Source organism: Corvus hawaiiensis, chromosome 2, assembly GCF_020740725.1.
Source record: "Corvus hawaiiensis isolate bCorHaw1 chromosome 2, bCorHaw1.pri.cur, whole genome shotgun sequence".
Lineage (NCBI taxonomy): Eukaryota > Metazoa > Chordata > Aves > Passeriformes > Corvidae > Corvus > Corvus hawaiiensis.
In genome coordinates, this window is record NC_063214.1 from 113,489,985 (window position 1) to 113,510,360 (window position 20,376).

At 39.6% G+C, this 20,376-nt stretch overlaps 1 protein-coding gene across 10 annotated transcripts in view; it reads right to left on the minus strand.

Moving 5' to 3' along the window:
• Positions 1 to 20,376, minus strand: part of DMD (dystrophin) — a 1,090,817-nt gene that overhangs the window by 1,020,549 nt on the left and 49,892 nt on the right. Inside the window, exon 1 of one of the 10 annotated variants that reach the window (XM_048288653.1) lies at positions 2,298 to 2,610. The exons of the other annotated variants lie outside the window; for them this stretch is intronic. Coding sequence (XP_048144610.1) covers positions 2,298 to 2,340 — 43 coding nt within the window. The 5' untranslated portion in view covers positions 2,341 to 2,610. Of the gene's footprint in view, positions 1 to 2,297; positions 2,611 to 20,376 lie in introns of those variants that run through there. 10 annotated transcript variants of the gene reach the window in all.

The window sequence follows — 20,376 nt, forward strand, 5'->3', positions numbered from 1 at the left end:
ACAAAGGTCATTCTCAGCTAAAGTGAGACGAACCCGTCTGTACTGCTGTGGCACAGGGGAGAGCAGAATACAAAAGGGAAGATGTGAGTGCAGAGGTGGATGAAGGCTTGAAGAGGGGCCATCAAGAAAAGAGAAAGGATGGATTTAAAAAACAATACAAAGGTGTAAGTAGCCACTGTCACCTCTAAGAGCAAAAAGTTTTCATCAAATATAGAAAGAGAAGCAAAGGAAGCATAGGCAACAAGTAGGAGATGTGACATGTCCTCAATGAAGGCAGTGATCAAATTTGGGAATATTATTTTGGGCACACCTTGTCACAAAGTGCAGGTACAATTTTTCCCATTTTTATTAAAATAAAACTATACAAACCCCTCGAAAATATTATACAAATTTTTGAAAAGAAAAATGTCATTCTCTTTAAAAGAGTGAGGATACAGCTGAGGAAATCCTGGAAATCCATGCAGCTAAATAACTCCCAAGAAGTGCTAGGACATCACCCTTTCATTTTAGATCTGGGCATAGTTACATAACACAATTTAGCAAGTGATTTAATAGCTCTTGTCATGAATGCTATTCATCTGCTAGATGCAACTCTGGTTTCTATTCTTATTTTACAAAACCTCTATAACAACTTGGTTTTTTTCTTTCTTTCATCCACTAATCTACTACCTCTTCAGAGTGAAATTAAAACTTTTGAACTAAGCAGCAAATATCTTTCCCCCTTACTTAGCAAGCACCTGTGCAACTTTCCTTGCAGCACTATCTCTTCCCAAAGGCTGAGGACAAGAAATCTGGGATGATATAGTGATTCCCTTGGAGAGAAAGTATACAGAAAAGTGAAGAAAACAAATTCTCCTTATTCCTCTCCAAAGAGGAGTGCTGAAAAATGTTGGGCACTATGTGGCTTAATCTAGAGGGTGCAGTCTTCCTCTTGCTAACCAGAACTAAAGCCCGAGAAACCAAAGACATTTCTTCTTCCCAACTGTATCCCCACTATTTCAGAAGTCAAGAAAACTTTCTCATAATTATTCAATATGTGATAATGATGATCTCCCTATTCTACCTCACTTGAATTTCCAGACCGTGTCCAATAAGTAAAAGGTGTTATCACTGAAGGAGCTCTCTTAGAAGTACGAAACCATCTGGAAAATTTATAGCTGATTTAAGTTTTACTTATTGTGCAAAAAAATAAAGTTTGAGTTCATCTTGCAAAAAGGGAAAACAAATATGGCATAAGACCCCAACTGCACCTTGAAATTTCCTGTTTTAAGCTTCCTTCCTGTCAAACATAAAAAATTTAATCTTATTTATAGACTGCCTTCATCACATGGACCATGCAGTCTATTATATGCTATGGGAATAAATGATAGCATGTATGTATTCCCCTGCCTTTTATGATCAGAAAATAGCGAAAAACAGAAATTCTATTATTATAAAGATACAGAACTAAGCTGGAAGATGAAGAGCCAAAATAGGTTATAAACAGGGGGCAGAGACCATAGATTATGTCCAGATAATACTGACACTTCTCTTTTCACTGGCACAATCTGTCCTGAGAGCCTGGGTGCGGGAGGAAGAAGAAAGATCATCTGAGAGCATGGTAGATGGATTTTAAAACTCTCTGTCATTCTTTCATTCTTGGCTCTCTTCAGTCTCCTGCTCTTGGCATCCTCTGTTTTTCTTCTTATTGCACATAAAGGTTAGTTTTAAACCAACAAACAAGTGCAAGTCTGGAGAAGATGCCTGTTTTGTTTCTGGGACGTGCATGGGAGAGCTCAGCTGCTGCTTGCTTCAAACTAAACTGACACCCCCTCATTCAGCTGATACCAGACAGTTCAGCGACCAGAGAAGAGCTCTCTTACCCTGTAAGTTAATATTAGGCAATGAAACTGCCTCTGCCATTACAGTTCAAAGAAACTGATTACTCCTTTAATGTGTTGCCAAATTATTAGAATAATGACACTTTTTTCAAGTGTATTGGTGTGTCTCCTCAATTCTCACTTTTTTAACCCCATGTTTTAGTAACTGTTGAACTTCAGAAAGAAATGTGTTGTTTTTCTTCAAAGGAGAGCTGGGTAATATTTCAGGATGACTTCTTTTATATATAATGTAAAGGATATTAGCCCCCTAACAGAGAAAAAAAAAAAAAAAATCACTTTATTTTCCCCCTCTGGTGCTCTCCTTTAGACTTGGAAAATAAATATTTTAAAATGCATGCTGTTAGTGGGCTGTGCAGCACTACACTGCTCTGTCAAAGTGAATATTGTGATAAATTATGTCAGTCTGTTCATACTTACAATCATCTTCCACTTCCTCATACCAAAGCATGTGAGCAGACATGAAATGTCTCCACAAAACAGAGGAAAAAGAAAACAACAGCAAAATATTTCTTGGCAAAGTATATTCCAACTTTGCTGCTCCAGTAGCTTTTGCTGAATTAGGCTTGTCCCTGCATAATGCCAGATGTGTCCCCGCACAAGCCCCAGCAGCTCTGCAGAGGAGAGGGCAGGAATCACCAGGGTGGGATGCTGGCTGGGCTGGCTGCCGGCAGGGTCTGCGGTGTCCCAGGCAGGGAGAGGCAGGGATCCTCACTTCCACCCAGCCGGCATGGTAACTAATGCCAGTGCTCTTTGGAGGCCCCTAAATGTTTCAAATTCCAGGACCTGCGCAGAAGCAATGCTCTGTGCTTCCCTCAAAACAAAGTTGATTTCCCATAATAGGACAGCCCATGCACTCGACATATAAGGCTCTGCTTCCAGGGTGGCATGTGCAATGGATTTAAATTATGTGTTGCAGCTTCCCCAGGAACATTTAGGCCACAAAGTGGGGTGAAGATATTTACTGCTCCCTTTGCGCAGCTCCCCGGAGAGCCCTATGAAATAAATTTTCTTCCTTCCCAGCAAATGACCCCCAGCCCATCCCCAGACAGGTTCCTCCCTTTTTGGAAGAGGAGCAGCAACCCTCCCTGACTTTTGGGATTTCAGCCTCCTTCCTGAGCAGGGGAAAAAATAAACAAACACTAAAATAGTGTTGTCACCAAACTAAATGTGTAAATGCTAACACAAGTTGTGGTAAGTCAGCAGCTGCTTAAACAGGAAAAAAAAAAAAAAAAAAGAACTATTGACTTACAACTGACCTTTCCACTCCCAACAAAACCACGCAGTACTAATGCTATACAGAGCCCAGGAGCTGCAGAGCAAGCAGAGGAGGGAGTGTACACAAGCTGCCTGTCACTTTCTCTTCCTAACAGTGGCAACTTCCCTTTGCTCCCAAATCTCAAACAGGTGGGACCTGGGCTGATATTCTCCCCCTGCATTCAGTGCCAGGCCTCTTTAGTTTACACAGGAAGGAAAGCAGACATCCACACAGTACTTGGGAAAAGGACTGCTGCATCCTTCACCTAAAAGCAGATTTTTATAAGGCTGCTTTCTACAATATGTACTTTGTACAGTATGTACGGCCTTTAGAGATAGGCCACATTAAATCATGTAAATTGTTTCATTTGAAAAGTCATTTGAAGGAACACTCTTAATACAGTTCATTTTTTTTTTAAATCTATCCTTAAAAATCTGAAAAGTGGTATTTTTCAGTTTTAAAGCTTAATGTGTCTAGTCATGCTGATTACAAGTCTATAAGTAATTTTCTGGATTATACAGAAAAAATAAACACAAAAATGAAGTGTGTAATATAACCTTACAGCCACTGGCATTTTCTACACTGATAGTCAAATTAATACACTGAAGAACTTGCATGTACACTGCACGCCAGGAGACTCCTAAGGATTAATTTGCAGCCCACAGGAACTGCAAGTCATGAACTGATGTAGAAAATAATCTGAGGCAGAGCAGAGCACACTGTAACAGCAGCAGCATTTTGATTATTTGAGGGAGAAGGGGACTGATAAAACTAAGTAAAGGAACTGCTTATTGTGCAAATTTTTTGTTTTAAAATATCTAAGGTCACCCTTAATAGCACATGCTGTCAATAACTGAGGCCCAGTAACATACTTAAAGGCTACAAGTGAAAGTTATCTTGAAGGTAGGTGTCTGATAGCAGAACTGTTATCCTCCTGGCTTCTATTCATTTCAAGGTGAAAAACATTTTCTCCAAAACCCTTCAGGCGCATAAATCTCTGTTTCTAAATATGGTCACAGGGCCTTCATCTTGACAGAGACCTATCGTCTGTTTCACACCCAGCTCTAGTCACAATCCACAAAAATTCATGTGGATTATTCATCCTCTCTGACAATGGCTTTGAGACCATCAGAGCATATTTGGATCAGGCTTTTGCAAGAAATGCTACTCAGCATTTTCTTCTAAAACCTAGCCCAAAGAAGTGTCTAGTGGCAACATTTACAATAACTTATATGCAAGAAATCCGTGTTTGCTTCCTCTCTTCTTGCTGGGAGAGTTCAAAATTCCAGTGGCCTCAAGAGAGCACCTGCTTCGTTCACAGGAGCGCAGATACCTTCAGCGTAGAAACAATTTCTCTTCCTCTTATTGATGCTTCTCCAGTCAGTTGGGAAAGAGTAAAGATTTGTTGGGCCATAGAGAGAAATAAGAAAATTGAGTGTTCAAATATACTGGATATTTTGGTTGAGTTTGGATTTCTAGGTTTGGTGGTGGTGGTGGTTTTGGGGGACTGCAGCAAAGAAATTGAGAGGCTCTTAAAAACTTAGTACTATTTTCAGCAGCTACGAATGCTATGACTGCCTAACGCTGAGAAACATCAAGCCTACTGAAGATGTTTAAAATGTATCTCTCAGTTCCTACCAGCCAGCACTTAGATTGCATGGAGCCTGGAACGTTTTTACACACCACGTTTTGTTATTTGTAGGGTCTTTCTGCTCTATCTTCAACAACAGAGAGCAAGGCACGGCCTCACTGTAGCTTTATGTCAAATAATTACTGTACACTCCATAAATGCTGGTGGCCAGAGACCACCTGCCCACTCTCCCTTCTAGATGCTGCAGGTAGCAGGCTCTGACCTCAGTGCTCAGAGACTACCGTAACCTGTGCTGCAAGATGGGAGAGGAACAAGCTTCAAAGTCATAGAGAATTTGGAAAATGTAGAAAATCTGGAATAATAAAAGTGGGTATTTTTTTTCAATGATTGCTGTCAGCTTTAGTTTAACATTGCCTTCTTCTTTTGCCATCAGTAATGGGTTAAATGAAAGAAAATTGTCATCGTCACAGAAATGGTTTGGGTGACTTTCAGCCACCCATTACCAAAGGTTTTACACAGAGGCTGTTTATTTCCCTGCTTGAGAAGTCCTTTCAAAGCCCAAGTATTGATAAAGTTGAAAATATCTCCTTTCTGACGGCATGAGCGTGACAGCAATGCAGAGCTGGAGAAAACGCCGAGGAGGCCAGCAGCTATCTGAAAACAGGACAACAATAAACTGCCTGTTCATGAACCATTTAGGGGATCGGGTTCATCGTATGTCAGCATGACTATAGAAAAAAAATGGATTTCAACATCCAAACTTGGCAGCCACGTTTATTGTCTCAGTAAGCTAAACCAGAGGAAGATTCGGACTTGAGGATAATGGTCAAACCTTAGGCTGGACATGGGAATCAAGTTCTCAGTTCTCTAACTCTTCTGTACCATAATAAAGGGCTACATTAAAATTCAGGACTTCTCTGTCAGGAAAAAAAAAAAAAGGACGCAATAGGAAAATTGTGGTTTTGACATAATTGATATGGGAGGAGAGGTCCCCAATTCAACATAGATAAATCAAATAACTTCATGTTTACAACCTCCAAAGAGTAACAAATTTTCCATCTCACTGTAATTTACTAGGACCCAGGCACCTAACAAACCCCCAACAAAGCAAAGCGCACCACATTGCCATGTGTATCGCCTATCTACTTTCCCGTTAGCAGATAAAACAAGAAAATAACAAATAGGTAGCATGCTGCACAGAACTGATTTACAAATCTCTAATGACTTTTTAAACATCCCAGTGGCACATGTTGTTTGCCAATACAACTCAACATCAGGCAGAGTGCTTACAGCATAAACCTAAGACAGATGATATTTTGATTATAATTTCAGAAAGCATTTCAACCTTTATTCCACCCTGTTTTTAACTCACTGCCAATGCTGACCTAAAAAAAAAATAAAGGCAGTCCAAGCCTGTTGCTTGGTTCAGCCATTAAGCTCATAACAAGATGTCTCTGTGCTCTTGCCAGTATTTGCAAATCTATCACATCTATCTGTGTGGGAAGAAGTGTTGAGCTCCAGGGACTATGGGAGTGATGTGCAGGGAGAACTGGGATGGGATTCTTTTAAGCACTAATATGCAGCGTGGGTTTTTGCCCTGGTGGTATATTGGCTCTGACTCTTTTTATTATTCACTTCCTGTCATGAAAAAAACCAAAACAAACACAAACCACTTGCATGTCAGCATCAGAGGGGAAAAAAAATCTTCAACAGCTTTATCATAACAGAAGTAAACAGTCAGCTTCTGATTTTCCCGTGAAATCAGCAAGCAAAAAAAAAAAAGAAAAAACCAAATCTTTCCAATGTGAGCCACTGAAGAACTTATTTCTTTTGTTTCTTAGCCTATTTTTACTTCAAAAAGGAATGTATTGTAGAGGATTTTAGTACAGGTTGCAAAGGGGTTCTTTTTCTTGCTTATTTGCTCTGCAGACCAGAAAAGAAAAGACGAAAAACCCCAAACCAAAACAAAAAGCTTGCTCTTATTTCTGAAGGAAGTAGTAGCTTTTGGCTTCCAAAGAAGAATATATTAATATAAGTTTATGGTCAGAAAATTGGTAGTCAATACAATGATAAAGACAAAACCCTCTCATATGCAAGGTGTGTTAAAAAAAAATCATTTTATTTCTATGCCACAAAACACTTCTGCTTCAAAATGTGCTCTAACATACAAACCAACATATTGGTTCACTGCGGTGTTTGTGCTCTCCCCAGGAAAGCTCTCTCCTTCAGGTCATGGCCAAGTGGGAAATAGGGGTTAATCTTTTTTGCAGAGCTTCTAGCAAAAGGAAGGGTGGGCTTCTTGCTCATTCAACATTACAAGTAACCTTCAGAAAACCAGTAGTAATCACAATCCATTTTGGAAAGCTTCAGCTAAAGAACAACCAATCCTCTTTACCTAGTGGATCTCTCTTTGGTGTGAGGTTCCAAGCAGATTTAGCATATCCATGCTTTGTAAATCTTTATTCTCAAACCCTGTCAACTCTCCAACTTTCAGAAACTTTCACCCCAGTAGAAATGAAATCAGTCTTTACTGGAGTCGGTTGGACCAGACTATTCAGAAGATATACTGAGCCATCAAAAGGAAAGTGTAAAAAAGGATAGTAAATTACATAAAAACTAATATTAAGGGTACAAAGAAGAGAAGAGGAAGAAGATTTTAATTACTGATATATACAAAGTAGGAATCAAAGTAATAAAGAGGAATTAGAATTACTCATTTATGTTTCTAAAATGTTGGTCTTAATCACTCCAGGGAGGCTGATATGACCAGAAGGGAGAGCATCTTATTAACCAGTACTTCTTTTTCTCTAGATTTAGGCATCTAACTCAGTCCAATCAGCATAAACATCACACATAACCTACAGAGAGGATGCTGAAAGTGATCCGGAAAGTGTCTGAGTATCTAAAACAGGCTCCTGCCCCAAACTGCCCTTGGTGGGGCAGGGTGTGCCTTTCTCTGGCTTTGTTTTGTTGGTCCACTCTTAGTTGTGTGTCCAGACTGTGAAAGGTCAAATTGTCCCTCTTCTCCAGGTCTTCTCAGTGTCCACAGGAAGAAAATCTGAGCCCACAGACCAGTAGTGAGATACAAGACAGGAGGTCTCCCAGTTGGGCAGAAAACTCCTTGGGTGCAGTTATTTTCTCAGGTCCAAAACATGTGAAATTTACCCAGTTCTTAAAGGCATTGCAACTCACCCAAGGGAAGCCAGTATTCAAAGTCATCAAGGAAGTCATCCCAGACTCCATAATGCTTAAATGCAACTGATAATAACTTGATTATTTTCATCACATCTAAATGGTGAAATATTAACCAATTTTGATACACACACGCACAGTCGCATACATGTATGCCACAGAGCGAGTGCACTCTGAGGCAAGTACTGGCAATAGTAATGGATGCATGTGCATATTTAATACTTCTTTTAAGAGGACCCAATTTCACAAAGTTGAAGACAACTTTAAAACCCATCAATAAGGACAAAGAAGTTAAACAGAGAAATGTGAATGGTAATTGGAAGATGTTTGAAAACACTGTTTAGGCCTACATGTCATTACTAAGAAAAGTTTCTCTGGTTGAAAACAAACAACTGCAAACAAAAACAAATTTAGTCTAGAAGAGAAGCAGGTATTTAAAAAACAAAAGCAAACACAATATGTAAGGAGCAGAGGAAAAATGCCAAGCTGATTGCAAAGAATATCAATAAGAGGTAATTATGAATCAGAGTCAACAATCCATACGTAGGAGACAGAGAATTCACCTAGGTCTGCAGGCAAGCTGCATCAGCTCTGCCAAAGACAACCCAAGGTCACTTTGCAGAGCAAATGTGCTGGCTGCTCACACAAACACAGTTTTCTTTAGGGAAACACAACTTGAGCGCCAGCTGCCTATGCTATCCCAGTCACCCCATCATGTATTCCCCTGGCTTTACTCTGCTCCAGTCAACGTTTCAGCTGTGTCCAGTTTTGACACAACACTTTATGAAAGCCACAGATAAACTGGAGAGCACTTAGAATCACAAATATTCAAACAGGCGGGTTTCTTTGCAAAGAAAGACTGAGGGAACTTTACATATTTAGTCTGGAAGGAAAAGGCAAATGAGTACATAGCTGCTGCCTTTCAGCATTTAGACATCACAACACCCCATTATTTTTCATTTATTTCAAGGAAAGGGACATAATTTGGGTGAAATCAACTTAGATTTGATATTAGGAGAAAATTGTGGGAGTAGCAAGTTACTTACACATATGAAAACTTATACACACAGAGGTCATCAAACCATTTTAAGCTGAAGCTTGTAAGGAAAACTAACAAATTTTTTGAGCTTAACAAAGTGTGTTTGATCTATCTCAACCCTTGCAGCAGAAGAAATCTAAATGCCTTTCATCTCTGTATTTCTATAACTCTCTCACATGAGATTTACAGACTAGATAATATGACTGGTCACATAGAGTTCAAGTTTGCATACACCTCATACACAAAATAATTGTGTTGTGAAAGGAGAGCAACCCAATGGATACAGGAACACACACTGACAATCTGGAAACCTAAATTCTATTAACAGTTCTGTCAGTCACTCATTGTCCAATTTCCCCTTTTTTTTTCCATTTCCCACATAGAAAACAGTTACAAGCTAAACAAGTGCTGTTAGCCTGCTTAATTATTGTTTGAGAGAGATGACAAACTGCTTAAAGTACAGGACTATTAAGGGTCTGTGTTTTAATTACATTGATTTCATCCTAAGTCTCCCTGGATGGCAATTGCTCAAAGCCTTAGTTACAGTGGCAAAAGACTGTCACATTAAATTTGTGAAGACTGGGCTATTATGACAGCAAATTATGATGACAAAATTATGTTAGTTAAGTCTAATGAAACATTGCTGCACACACTAGGATGAATGTTAAATTATTTCTGTACAGGTCTATATGCAGGTTAGTACATCAAGATGATGGCAAACTCAAGTTAATGCAAGCCTGCAGAGATGACATTAAGAATGGCAAGATGATTGCAAAATGATGCTGCTGCAAGTGAACTGTGAGTAAAAATTAAGTCTCTAAACCCAAAAATGTGCTAGGGGAATGTAAAAATAAACCTACAGAAAATAAAACCAAGGACATTTTACTTAAAGCAAAAAACATACTGGATACAACTAGTGCTGCAGACCAATTCCCTGCCAAACTGGCCAATGTTGATTAGGAGGGCACAAAGCCAGGATGAGACTGCCTTACAAGTAACTGCCAATAAATTCTGAGTAATAGTATCACTATGACATTTTTTTCCACTAAAAACAGGTAATTGACTCTGTAGAAACATAAATAATTTTTTAAAAAGTGCTCAAGATTATTGTCCTATGAAAGAATCTGGTTTTATCAGGAAATTCCTTCCTAAATTTAATCATATTGATGTTTTTCTTTCTTGTATTCTGGCAGGGTTAGTAGTACATGACTAGAACCAGATTATTCATTAGGCCCAAAAGAAATTAGTCCACTCTCAGGTAAATTCAAATACATAGGATCCACAGCATTATAAGATTAAGGAGATCAGACATTTACTATGCAGAGTGCTCATAATATTTTCATGTGATTAGATCAGTAACACCAAAGACCTGCTAGTATATTTCCTTAGAGCAGTGTTTGATAATTACTTCTAACACATGAGGAAAAAATAATTCAAAACCTGAAAAATTCTTCTCTTTCCTTTCTGCATTTGTAGTCTTTCCTCCTTGCTATAATATTTCTATCTACTGCTAAATACAAGAGGTATGCTTCATTTCTCTTTTGGCAACAGCAGATACTCTGTGTCTTTTCAAAAGACTGGTGTATCTATCTGTCTGACTCTCTATCTGTAATATTTTCCATCTTATTATCACCCAAAATATAGGGTACTCAGTTACTGATGAATTACACTGGTGAACTGGAGTGCTTTGTTTAAATAACAGGCTTTGTCAAGCAGTTTAGGTAGTGCCTGACCTTTAGGTGGAAAGCATGCATAATTTTCACCCATCTAGTAGAGAAGAAAATGAAAAATTTCCTCTTCTTGAAAATTTGCAAGTTTTTACTGGGCAAATTACACATCCTATTCAGCAAAATAATAGAATGGCAAAATCTCACTAAAAATAAATAGATCTTAATAAGGTAATTTATTTCAGAGATAAGTACAGAGTGACTCATGCTTTTTTTCAGATTTTTCTAAATAGTTTTCTAAATAGTAGTTGGAGTACAGAAAAGGAGATCAAAATGATGGTTCGGGGCTTCAAGTCACTCTGATTACAGACTGAAATTTGCAAGGGCCTTTATCACTGCATATATTACATTAAAATTCATGTAGCTTTTCTGGAGACACACATTCCACCTGAAGGCATGGACTTTTTAGAAGACTGGGAAACATCCAACCACTCACTAATCTGTCTGTTGGCTTGGAACCTCTGCCAGTTGAAGTTACCTGTGAATCTGAACTGAATATAGGAAAGAAAACACAGACTGAAGTTATAAAAGATGAACCACATAGTGCTCCCTCACTCTGCCTGCTGATTTCAGTCTTACTAAATACATTCCAGTGAAGATATACGCTCTGATGGCAATGACATAAAATCTGTAAAATTTACTGAATTCAGTGATGTTTTATAACACAGAATAGATGATGGGAAAAATTACTAAGTTTTCTTGGAATCATTAATGATAAGCAATAGCGATCCAAGTCACTTCATTATAATGACATAGAGAAGGTCCAGCTAAGGAGTTTTGAAACCTAAAAAGTCTATTCTCTAGGGAATTATTTCAAATTGTAATTGTTTAAAAATATTTCATTTCTTCACCAATTACAGGTTGGTTGTTTTGAGGTTTTTTTAGCCTGTTGCTTATGCAGCATGTATACAAATGCTTATCACGTTAGACCTGTGGGTTGACAAGTCCAAAGGGATTGTGTGTTGTGTGTAAACAACTGCTTCCTTTAAAAAAACACTTCATGTAAGTTTAACAAGGTAATTTAGATTGGAACTGGAGCAGCCTTGTAACCAATATGGAAAACAAATTTTTGCAGTCTTCTCCATTACAGATCTAACATCCAGCCTGAGTGCCTACTCTCACAGGAGCAAAATGCACCTCAAACCACTTTCATGCAATGAATTTTGGCTTCTGCTTGTTATGTAAGTAAAAATAGATTATTAACATTAGACAAAGTGGGTTAAATTTAAAATTCTCTAAAATTAATCAGTCCATGGAAGATAGAGCAACATATCCCATATGCAGGACAACAGCAGCGCAAGGATTCAGAGAACAAGGTATTGGACACAGCCTCTGTAGGCTTTATGAGAGCTGCAGATGATTAAATTTATTCAGTATTATTTTAGCTGCTTCATGATAATTTGCCTGGCCTACACTCACTTCTTTTTAAAAGCACAGGTCTTCTATGGATCTTGGGTTAGAACCACCAGCCCCAGCCAGAACTTCCAGTCACTGCCAAACATTTTAAATGGCCTATGTATAAACACCTGATTTATTCCCTACTAATGAAGCACAAGTATGACTTCTACTTTCCTTTTGAAAAACAGAAAAAATATTTCAGATTAATGCCCTCTGTCACTCTTTAATCCCACCAATTACTTATTTTCCCTGTTTGATAAAGGTATCCATATAAAACTTCTCGTAAGGATATACTTGACCAGAATACAGATACATCAATGACTACCACTATGACTGAAAGAAATATTTTTAAGCCAAAATATACAAGTAGACTTCAAATGATTTAGTGATGATGATACATGTTTCAAGTACAAAATTCATCAGAAAACACAATAGGTACTCCAGCTACTATGTAAAGCTGTTTCAACATAGCTGGATAAAAACTGCCAAATGCAATGCCCATTTTTTAAAAACCTCTTCTGGAACTAAAAACCAGTATGTCTGATCATGGTACTAGTCTAATTTTCAGAAATTGCAATAAGAATAGAATTAACAGATGCAAATATGAGTCAGTGGAGAAATGTATTTTACAGGGGCAATCACACTTTATGTGTCTGGTAGGGTTCTTTGAGTGAGTCAGTGAGCACACAGTCAAGGGAAACCCGGTTATGCATTTTTAAGAATTCTCAAAACTGCCTCATTAAAGAACTTTAAAAAACAGAGATGTCATAGGATAAGAGACTCATTTTCGCAAACAAACAAATAATTAAAACACCAAAGTGCCAAAAGCATTCTGCTTTCTCAAATGTGTATGTCATCACAGATCAGAGCCAGGACTGGTCAACATATAAGGTACACTAATTATCATTACATGGATCTAGAAAAAGAAGGCAATTTTCAAGTTTCCTATTAGTGCTAAGGTATTCAGGGAAATAAAAATGAAAGTTGGCTGCAGAAAGATGCAGAAGAGTCTCAGAGTGTCAAGTGGGCAATAAAAAAGACAGATGAAATTCAATATTGAGAATATGTGGAGGAAAAGAAATCTCAAATTTACGTACTCAGCATGAGCTCTGAACTAGTTATTACTACTCAGAAAAGAGATCCTGGAGTTATAAAAGGTCTGTGAAAATATCAACTCCATCTTAGAAGCTGTCAAAAAGCAAATCAAGTGGTGGCCATTACTATGACAGAAATAGCAACATACAAAATATCATTATGGTATTATTTAAAGTCTTCAGGTGTTCACACTTTGAATACTGTGGGCTGTTTTGCTTCCCCTATCACTAAAAAGATACAGCAGGAAAAGTAAAGCCAACAGAAATGATTGAAAGCTAAGTAGAAATGGCTTCCATGTAAAGAATGACTACAGGAGAGTCTTCAAGGTAAGGTGAGGAGAGGGTGAATGAGCATGCAAGTCCTCTGAACCTGAGAAGGAGGAAGAGATTGCCCAGAGAACACCAACCAAAGGAGCACAGCATTACAGACTGAGGACTAATCATTAAACCATGCTAGAGAGGAACTCACACCCAAATAAGCAGATACGAGTCCAGAAGGAGGGTCCTGGCACCATCCTGGAGAGTTTTCCAAAATCATCCTCTCAAAGTACAGTGGACAAAAAGAGCCGACCCAATACTGGGCTTCCCCAAGTGTGCTGGGAGCAAGTCAGAGGGGTTGGCTCTGCTGCTACAGAAGCCTGTAGTGTGTCCATGCTTGAAGGGCTGTGTGCAGTGCTGGCCTCCAGGAGGATGCTGTGGAGTTACAGAAGAGCAACTGGAAACAATCAAAGGTCTGGAGCACACTCAGAGAGCTGGGATGCTTCAGTTTCTAGAGGAGAAGGCTCAGGGGAGATAGGATTGAACCTTGAAAAGCCTGAAGGAGTGAACTAACTCCATAAGGAAATTATTTACCAAATCTTGTAATACAAGAACTTGGTACAGGATGCAAAATTGGTTTAAGAGACAAAAAGAAAGTATTTCTTCAGCCAGTGGCCTACCTGCTTCTGGATTTTCCTGCATAAGGAGTTTATGGAGGCAGTGTCTATCAGCTGGTTTAGAACAGAGTTAGAGGAATTGATGGAAAACAACTCTGTAAACAGATGCTAAAAAGGAACAGGGCCAGAACATAACCTCTAGCATTTTTAATACAGTGATTGCAGATGCTGGGGTAAGATGAGAAAATGGATCTCAGAAAGTGTCCAGGTTCATGTGCTCTCCCTGACTATCATCTCCTGTTTCCATTTTCAGGAGAAATAATCCTTGGCTTGATGCACCATTGTTCCAACCCAGCAGGACATTTTGTATGAACTTAAGTTACAGGGAAAAGTAGACTACAGCTGAACACAGCTGAGGTGTACTAAATCATGAGTCTTTAGAGAAGATGAACAGAGAACAATTTTTCACTGTCTCTCTTAGCACAAGAGCTGGATACAAGAGAGAAAAAAAAGAAAGAAAATCAGCAAGTGGCTGGTTCAAAACAAGCAACAAGAAATACCTCTTCACACTGTGTGTAGCTAAGTGATGGGACTCTGCTACTGGATGCTGTGGTTGCCAACGGTTCATGTCACTTGGCTACCCTGGGAGCTAGGTACCAGCAGAAATGGTATGGATGTCAGGTGTCCTCAGACAGTCCCCTCAGGCACACTGTCATTTCTTAAAGCAAAAAGGAACTGGACACATCACCTACCTGTACCCCACTTCAAGCACCAAGCAACACTCTGCAGACAGCATTACAGCAGCTCTTTTCACCCCCACAATGCAGTAATTTCTTTATTTCCTCTGTCCCAGTGCCTCTCAGGAAAAATGGTGCTGGTAAGCTTTGATGGGAACAGTGCAACACAGGTTAAATCACTGGTATTATTCTCATCTTTTGTAGTTACAACCACCTCTGAATTTAATAGTGCTGCGTGTTTTAGTACAGCAGTGTTTGCATGACGAAATATTAAAGAGCTTTCCACCTTTATGCCATATATCCTGCTTTCAAGGGTTTATAATTTAGCTGGGAAAATGCTCACAGCTGAAGATCAGCATTCAAAGTCTCAGTGTGGAGGCAGCATTTCATTTCAGTTGTGAGGGAAAACAGTATGTCATTTTTATAACTATCAATAGAAGGCTTCTGTGGGGTTTTTACTTTCTGGATTTTTTTCCTGTTCTAAGACATTTTCTTGTTTCAAGTTAAGCAACTGGATGTATTAATAAGTGACAATCATTGATCCCAGCATGAACAAGAAAAGATAACTGTCTTTAAAAAAAATCTGGTACAAAACCAGTGTACATTTTCCACAGCTTTACATGAAACACAAAGATCCAGTTCTGTAAAGCATAACTACATAGTCATCACTCCCATGCAGTGCTGACAAAACTGCAAAAGGTTTTAAACATTGGGTTCATACTTTTACATTCAGGAGAAAAGGTAGATACTAACAGTAGGGACGTGAATAAGAGGAATTCTTAATTTATCATTTCCAAAATCTTGCAAGGAATCAAAAATCTGTTCTTTACTTTAGAGAATTCATTTAGAATGAATTTAGAATTTAGAATTCTCTAAAGAGGGTTTAGAAGAGGATAACAGCCTTTCCAATTCCCAAGCTGTGTTGGTTGTTTTCACTGATATTACTTCAGAAACATTTACTAATTATATAGTCATTATATAAAAAGATCTTGTTTATTAATGTTACATTTTAATTTCTTCGCCCTTCTTCCTACCTGCAGACATACAGAGAACTGGAGTTGCCTGCAGCCCCAAAATATGCATCACATACATATATATCCCTGTGAAATTTAATTCATGGCATGGGTGAATAAGAGGTTAATTCGTTTCCAATACCATCACCAGAGGTACTGAAATAATAAAAAAATCTACTTTATTTAAGCTTCTGTGTCATTCCCTTCTCTCAAGAGCTTCATTAAAATGTGAGAAAGCAGAAGGAAATTATTACACATTGAAAATAACCATCCCTAGAGATTAAAAAATTCACATTGAACAGAAAAAATGATAAATACATTTGGGCATGTATATACATATACCCAAAGACAAATATATACATACAAGAAAACATACACAGCTGTAGGATTATTTTAGAGGAGATATATGGACATGGAGAGTGGGAGGAAAGGGTAAATTTCCAGGATTCATTGCAATATGGAGTTTGACAGAAATAGGATAATTGCTATACCTAGTTCTAGAATGGGCTTCTAGGCACCTTAATTTAAACGTTTCTAGAAATAAGGGAAAGCTTAAGACCACTGAAGTCTTCCATGTAGCCACAATACACAAGAGTATTCCAGGGCTTATTCCACTAAGGGGTAAGCACATCTCCTTCCTGGTTGACAAACTGCATGAACCAGTGCAGAGCTTCTTAATGCACAGCCATCAGCCCAGCCACAATTTGGCAATGGGTAATGCGAGTCATGAGCCGCTGTATCTGCTCCTTCTGGTGACAGCTCTTAATTTCATTTCTAGGGGAACTCCTCATCGATCACTCTTTGAATTGTCTGTGTCTAATCCTTATTCAGGAAATATGTCTCAACCTAATCAGCTTTATCAATTATTGCACAATAGGTAATCTCTTGCTACAGAAGAAAACACTGAGAAGGCGTGATGGCATTACTCTGAGAATACTTCATCTGTCCCCTACATCATTTCTAAACTTAATAGCCTCAGAGCTCAATATAGTTCTGAAATTTCACTGATGGACTCCTCCGGGGCATTACTACCACATTACTCCCATGATTTGATGACAGGATATGTTATAAACACACACAGTTGCTTGAAAGATATTAATCGCAATGTATGCTCTTCTGTTAAGTTCTTGCCAGCAGCAATCTCAAAATTAAATCCCTTCAATGCTGTTTTCATCTGCACAGATATCATTAGAATATTCTCAGGGCAGTCTGCATCAACAGTGGTGTGCTCATCTTTCAAGTGAATCCCATGTTCCCTTCCAGTTATCTGGGTGGTTGCCTACATGAGGGAATTTGTGCAAAGTGAGGCTGCATTTGAATTTACTGCTCAGCAATTACTGCAGAACAACTCCTCATGTGCACCACCTTGTGTGAGGAAGCTCTTCTGCCTTAACTCAGAAATTGATGTTGCACAGGGGTGCTTCTGGGGCTCAGATGAGGGTTAAGCTATTTTCTCACTGTGGAAATCACACTGGTGTTTTTCATGTGCCTTTTTCCACTTACAGATATGCCCTTATAGATTATCTTTCCATACCCTTAAACTGTGTTTTCTTTCAGCCTCACCTCCACTATTTAAAAATAAATAGCCTACCATCGTAAGGTAAAGATTTATAGACTCCATAAAAAATAATCCTAAATTTCAAGTTCAAGAGACACTGAGGTTGTGATGCATGAAGCTTGGTTTTGCCTGCTCAATCCATTCTGCAAAAAGCCTATCCCAACAATTTCTTTTCATAGGAAAATTCTTAGAAAACAGCTGTAAGCCTTCAGTGTCTTAAAGACATCTTTTAAAAATACTTCCCTCAAAAAGTAAAGCATTGCCAAAAATACATCCTCTTATGTACAAATAGCAGTCAGTTCATTCAAATGAAGTTTAAGAACTTCGATGAAAGAGATGCATCCTTGAGACAAACAGGACATGAGATTCCAGAACTCCAAAAAACCTTATTTTTGGAGTAATTTTTAACAAAGGATGCTTTCATTCGAGAAGGTTTTCTTCTATTAACTGAGAGTTTTAAAATTCCTCCAGGCTCCAGAGAGGAAAAAAAACCCAAAAATTACATATGTTTCTTTGATAGGATGTGGAGGTACTGAAAAAAGGGGGACCCCTCCCCTCCCCACCCCCGTGCATACCTGCATGCTTGTACACAGACACATAGACTGGAATACCAGTTTTAAAATATACAGAGAGACCCTAGAGAGTCATTATTAATGGAACTTTAAAAAGCATGTAAAAAGACAACAGAGAAAACCAAAAATATTAAAAACTATGCTCAGGGATTTAGAGAATAATGATAAGAGATTCCACACTCAGCTATGCTGTCAGAAACACTCTCCTTAGATGGGGGCAATTTAATCATGCAGGGACTGACTGCAGCGGAGGTGGAGGTGTGCATGCCCAGCTGCCCACCAGCCTCCTTCCACATCCTGGCTCACTCTCCTACCACTGTCTCTTTGTAATTGACTCCTGGAAGACTTCAGAGGCTTTGTGAAGGCAGAATGGGGAATAAATGCTGCATGGTGGGTGTTGGGGGCTGGATCTTAGGAGGAACATTCCTCTGGGGCCCCAGCCTCTTGTAAACTCCTGTAAAACCAAGGTGTTACCATGTGTAAAATGAACCATTTTTGGCACAAGAGCCTGGGTGCAGGGTGATCCCCATAGTCCCTGGACTGTAAACCCCTCAGGAGCAGCAGCCCTTCTCATCAGACTCGTGTAGCTTGGGCAAAAGCAGTTTGAAGGGTAATTATGAGCCACCAGCCAGCATATTTATAAATCCACACCACTTAGAGCAAATTCTTGTGTGACACAGGATTAGAGAATAAGGTGCAGAGCGTGGCAGCACACATGCCAGAGGGACCCCATGAGCCCCATCCTGGAGCAAGGAGGAAGAAACCATTAACAGCATGTCATGGGTTAGCAAGCTAAGTCCCAGAAGTGATGTTCTTGCAAAGGGGTGCTTACAGCTTCCTCTGTGACCTGACAGAACCTATCAGCTGGCCAGTTTGAATATCGACAATTCTTTAAGCCACTTAAAGTTGTGACCACCTCTGTGATGCACACTTAAGAATAGAAACTCCGAGGCGGAGCCCTCTCTCGTTTCTGGCGTTGGGACAGGTGGCTGCGGGGCCCGTGTGGGGGCCAGCGGGCCTGGCCCAGGCCCTGCTCGGGCCAGGCTGTGCCGGGCCACGGCCATCCTGGAGCTGATGGGCCCTGTTCCACCCATCCTGGAGCTGATGGGCCCTGTTCCACCCGTGGACCCCCCCCCCCCCCCCGCCACCCCCAGCAGGGCTGTGGGCAGCGGGAGAGGCTCAGCTCCCCCCCCCTCCACTGTGGCCAAGGCCAAGATTTCAGCTGAAGCTGCACCACTGTCCAGCAGAGGTCAGGTGACCAACAGTGATAAGCAACATTCCAGCTGCAAGGCCTAGGTGAGATTAACCCTTTTAGTGCTGTGAAGAGATGAAAACCTGAGGGAGGAGAAAGAGGAGATGCTTAAAGCTGAAATTCTGTTGTGAAGCTGTGATATATCAGAGTATCCCGTTGTAATTTCATGAAGCCATGGGGAGTGGAGTGTTCAACTCGTGAGCAAAAGCACCTGCGCTGAGATAGGCAGATGCTGATGCAGCTGTAATTTCATGAGAAGTTTGGACAGGGAGAGATGGAAGCGATGAGGACTTTTGCTCCAAATGGGAAAGGAGAAAACCTCAGTTCCTAGAGATGCTCCCAGAGATAGTCCTAGAGATGAAGATGAGGAAGACCCTTTGCTCCCAGGGAAGGAGAAGGGCCTCTGTTCTTAGAGATTAAATGCTCCCAGAGATGGGTGAAGAGAACCTTTGTTTCTGAATGGCTCAACCTTAAAATTGTACCCCAGTAATTTCAAGAGTGGACCCTCGAAAGCAGTTGTGGGAAAGGCTGCAAGTCGGGGGAAGGGACTCACATGCAGGCAGAGAGACTCCTCTTCCTAAATGGACTGAACAATATTTGGAAGTGGGAGGCTGTCTCGTTGTGATAATGTTTTCATAGCACGAGCAAGAGAGACTCCTCTCCCTAAATGAACTGAACAAGGTTATTATGGAAGTGGTAAACAGACTGAACATCTCAAGGGTTGTCTTTTTACATTGTCAGTGGGACAAGGGAGAAAGGTATGGGGTGGAGAAGAGTTCTGAAGGTGTGGTATGATTTTTTTTTTTTTTTTTCCTCTTTTAGGTCTATTAATAAACTTCTTTATATTCTTTCAAGTTTGGTGCCTGCTTTGCATTTCTCCTAATTCTTATCTCAGAGAAGGTAAACAATAATGAGTATTTTGGACCAAACCACTACACTGCAATATCACTCTCCTTGCAGCAAATGATTTGGGAAGGGAGAGAGAAGAGTGCAATGCCTCCCTGAATTCATCCTCTCCAGGCTGAAACCTTTCACCTTGAAATGCAGGAGGGTAACAGAGCAGTGAGCTAATATCAGACAAAAGGATGCCTATCAGGAAGTGGGTGTGTACTTAACAACTGCATATATGACCATAAAATATCCATAGTACTGTTCCTGGGATTCTTTTATCAGACTGACAAAATTTTAATTAG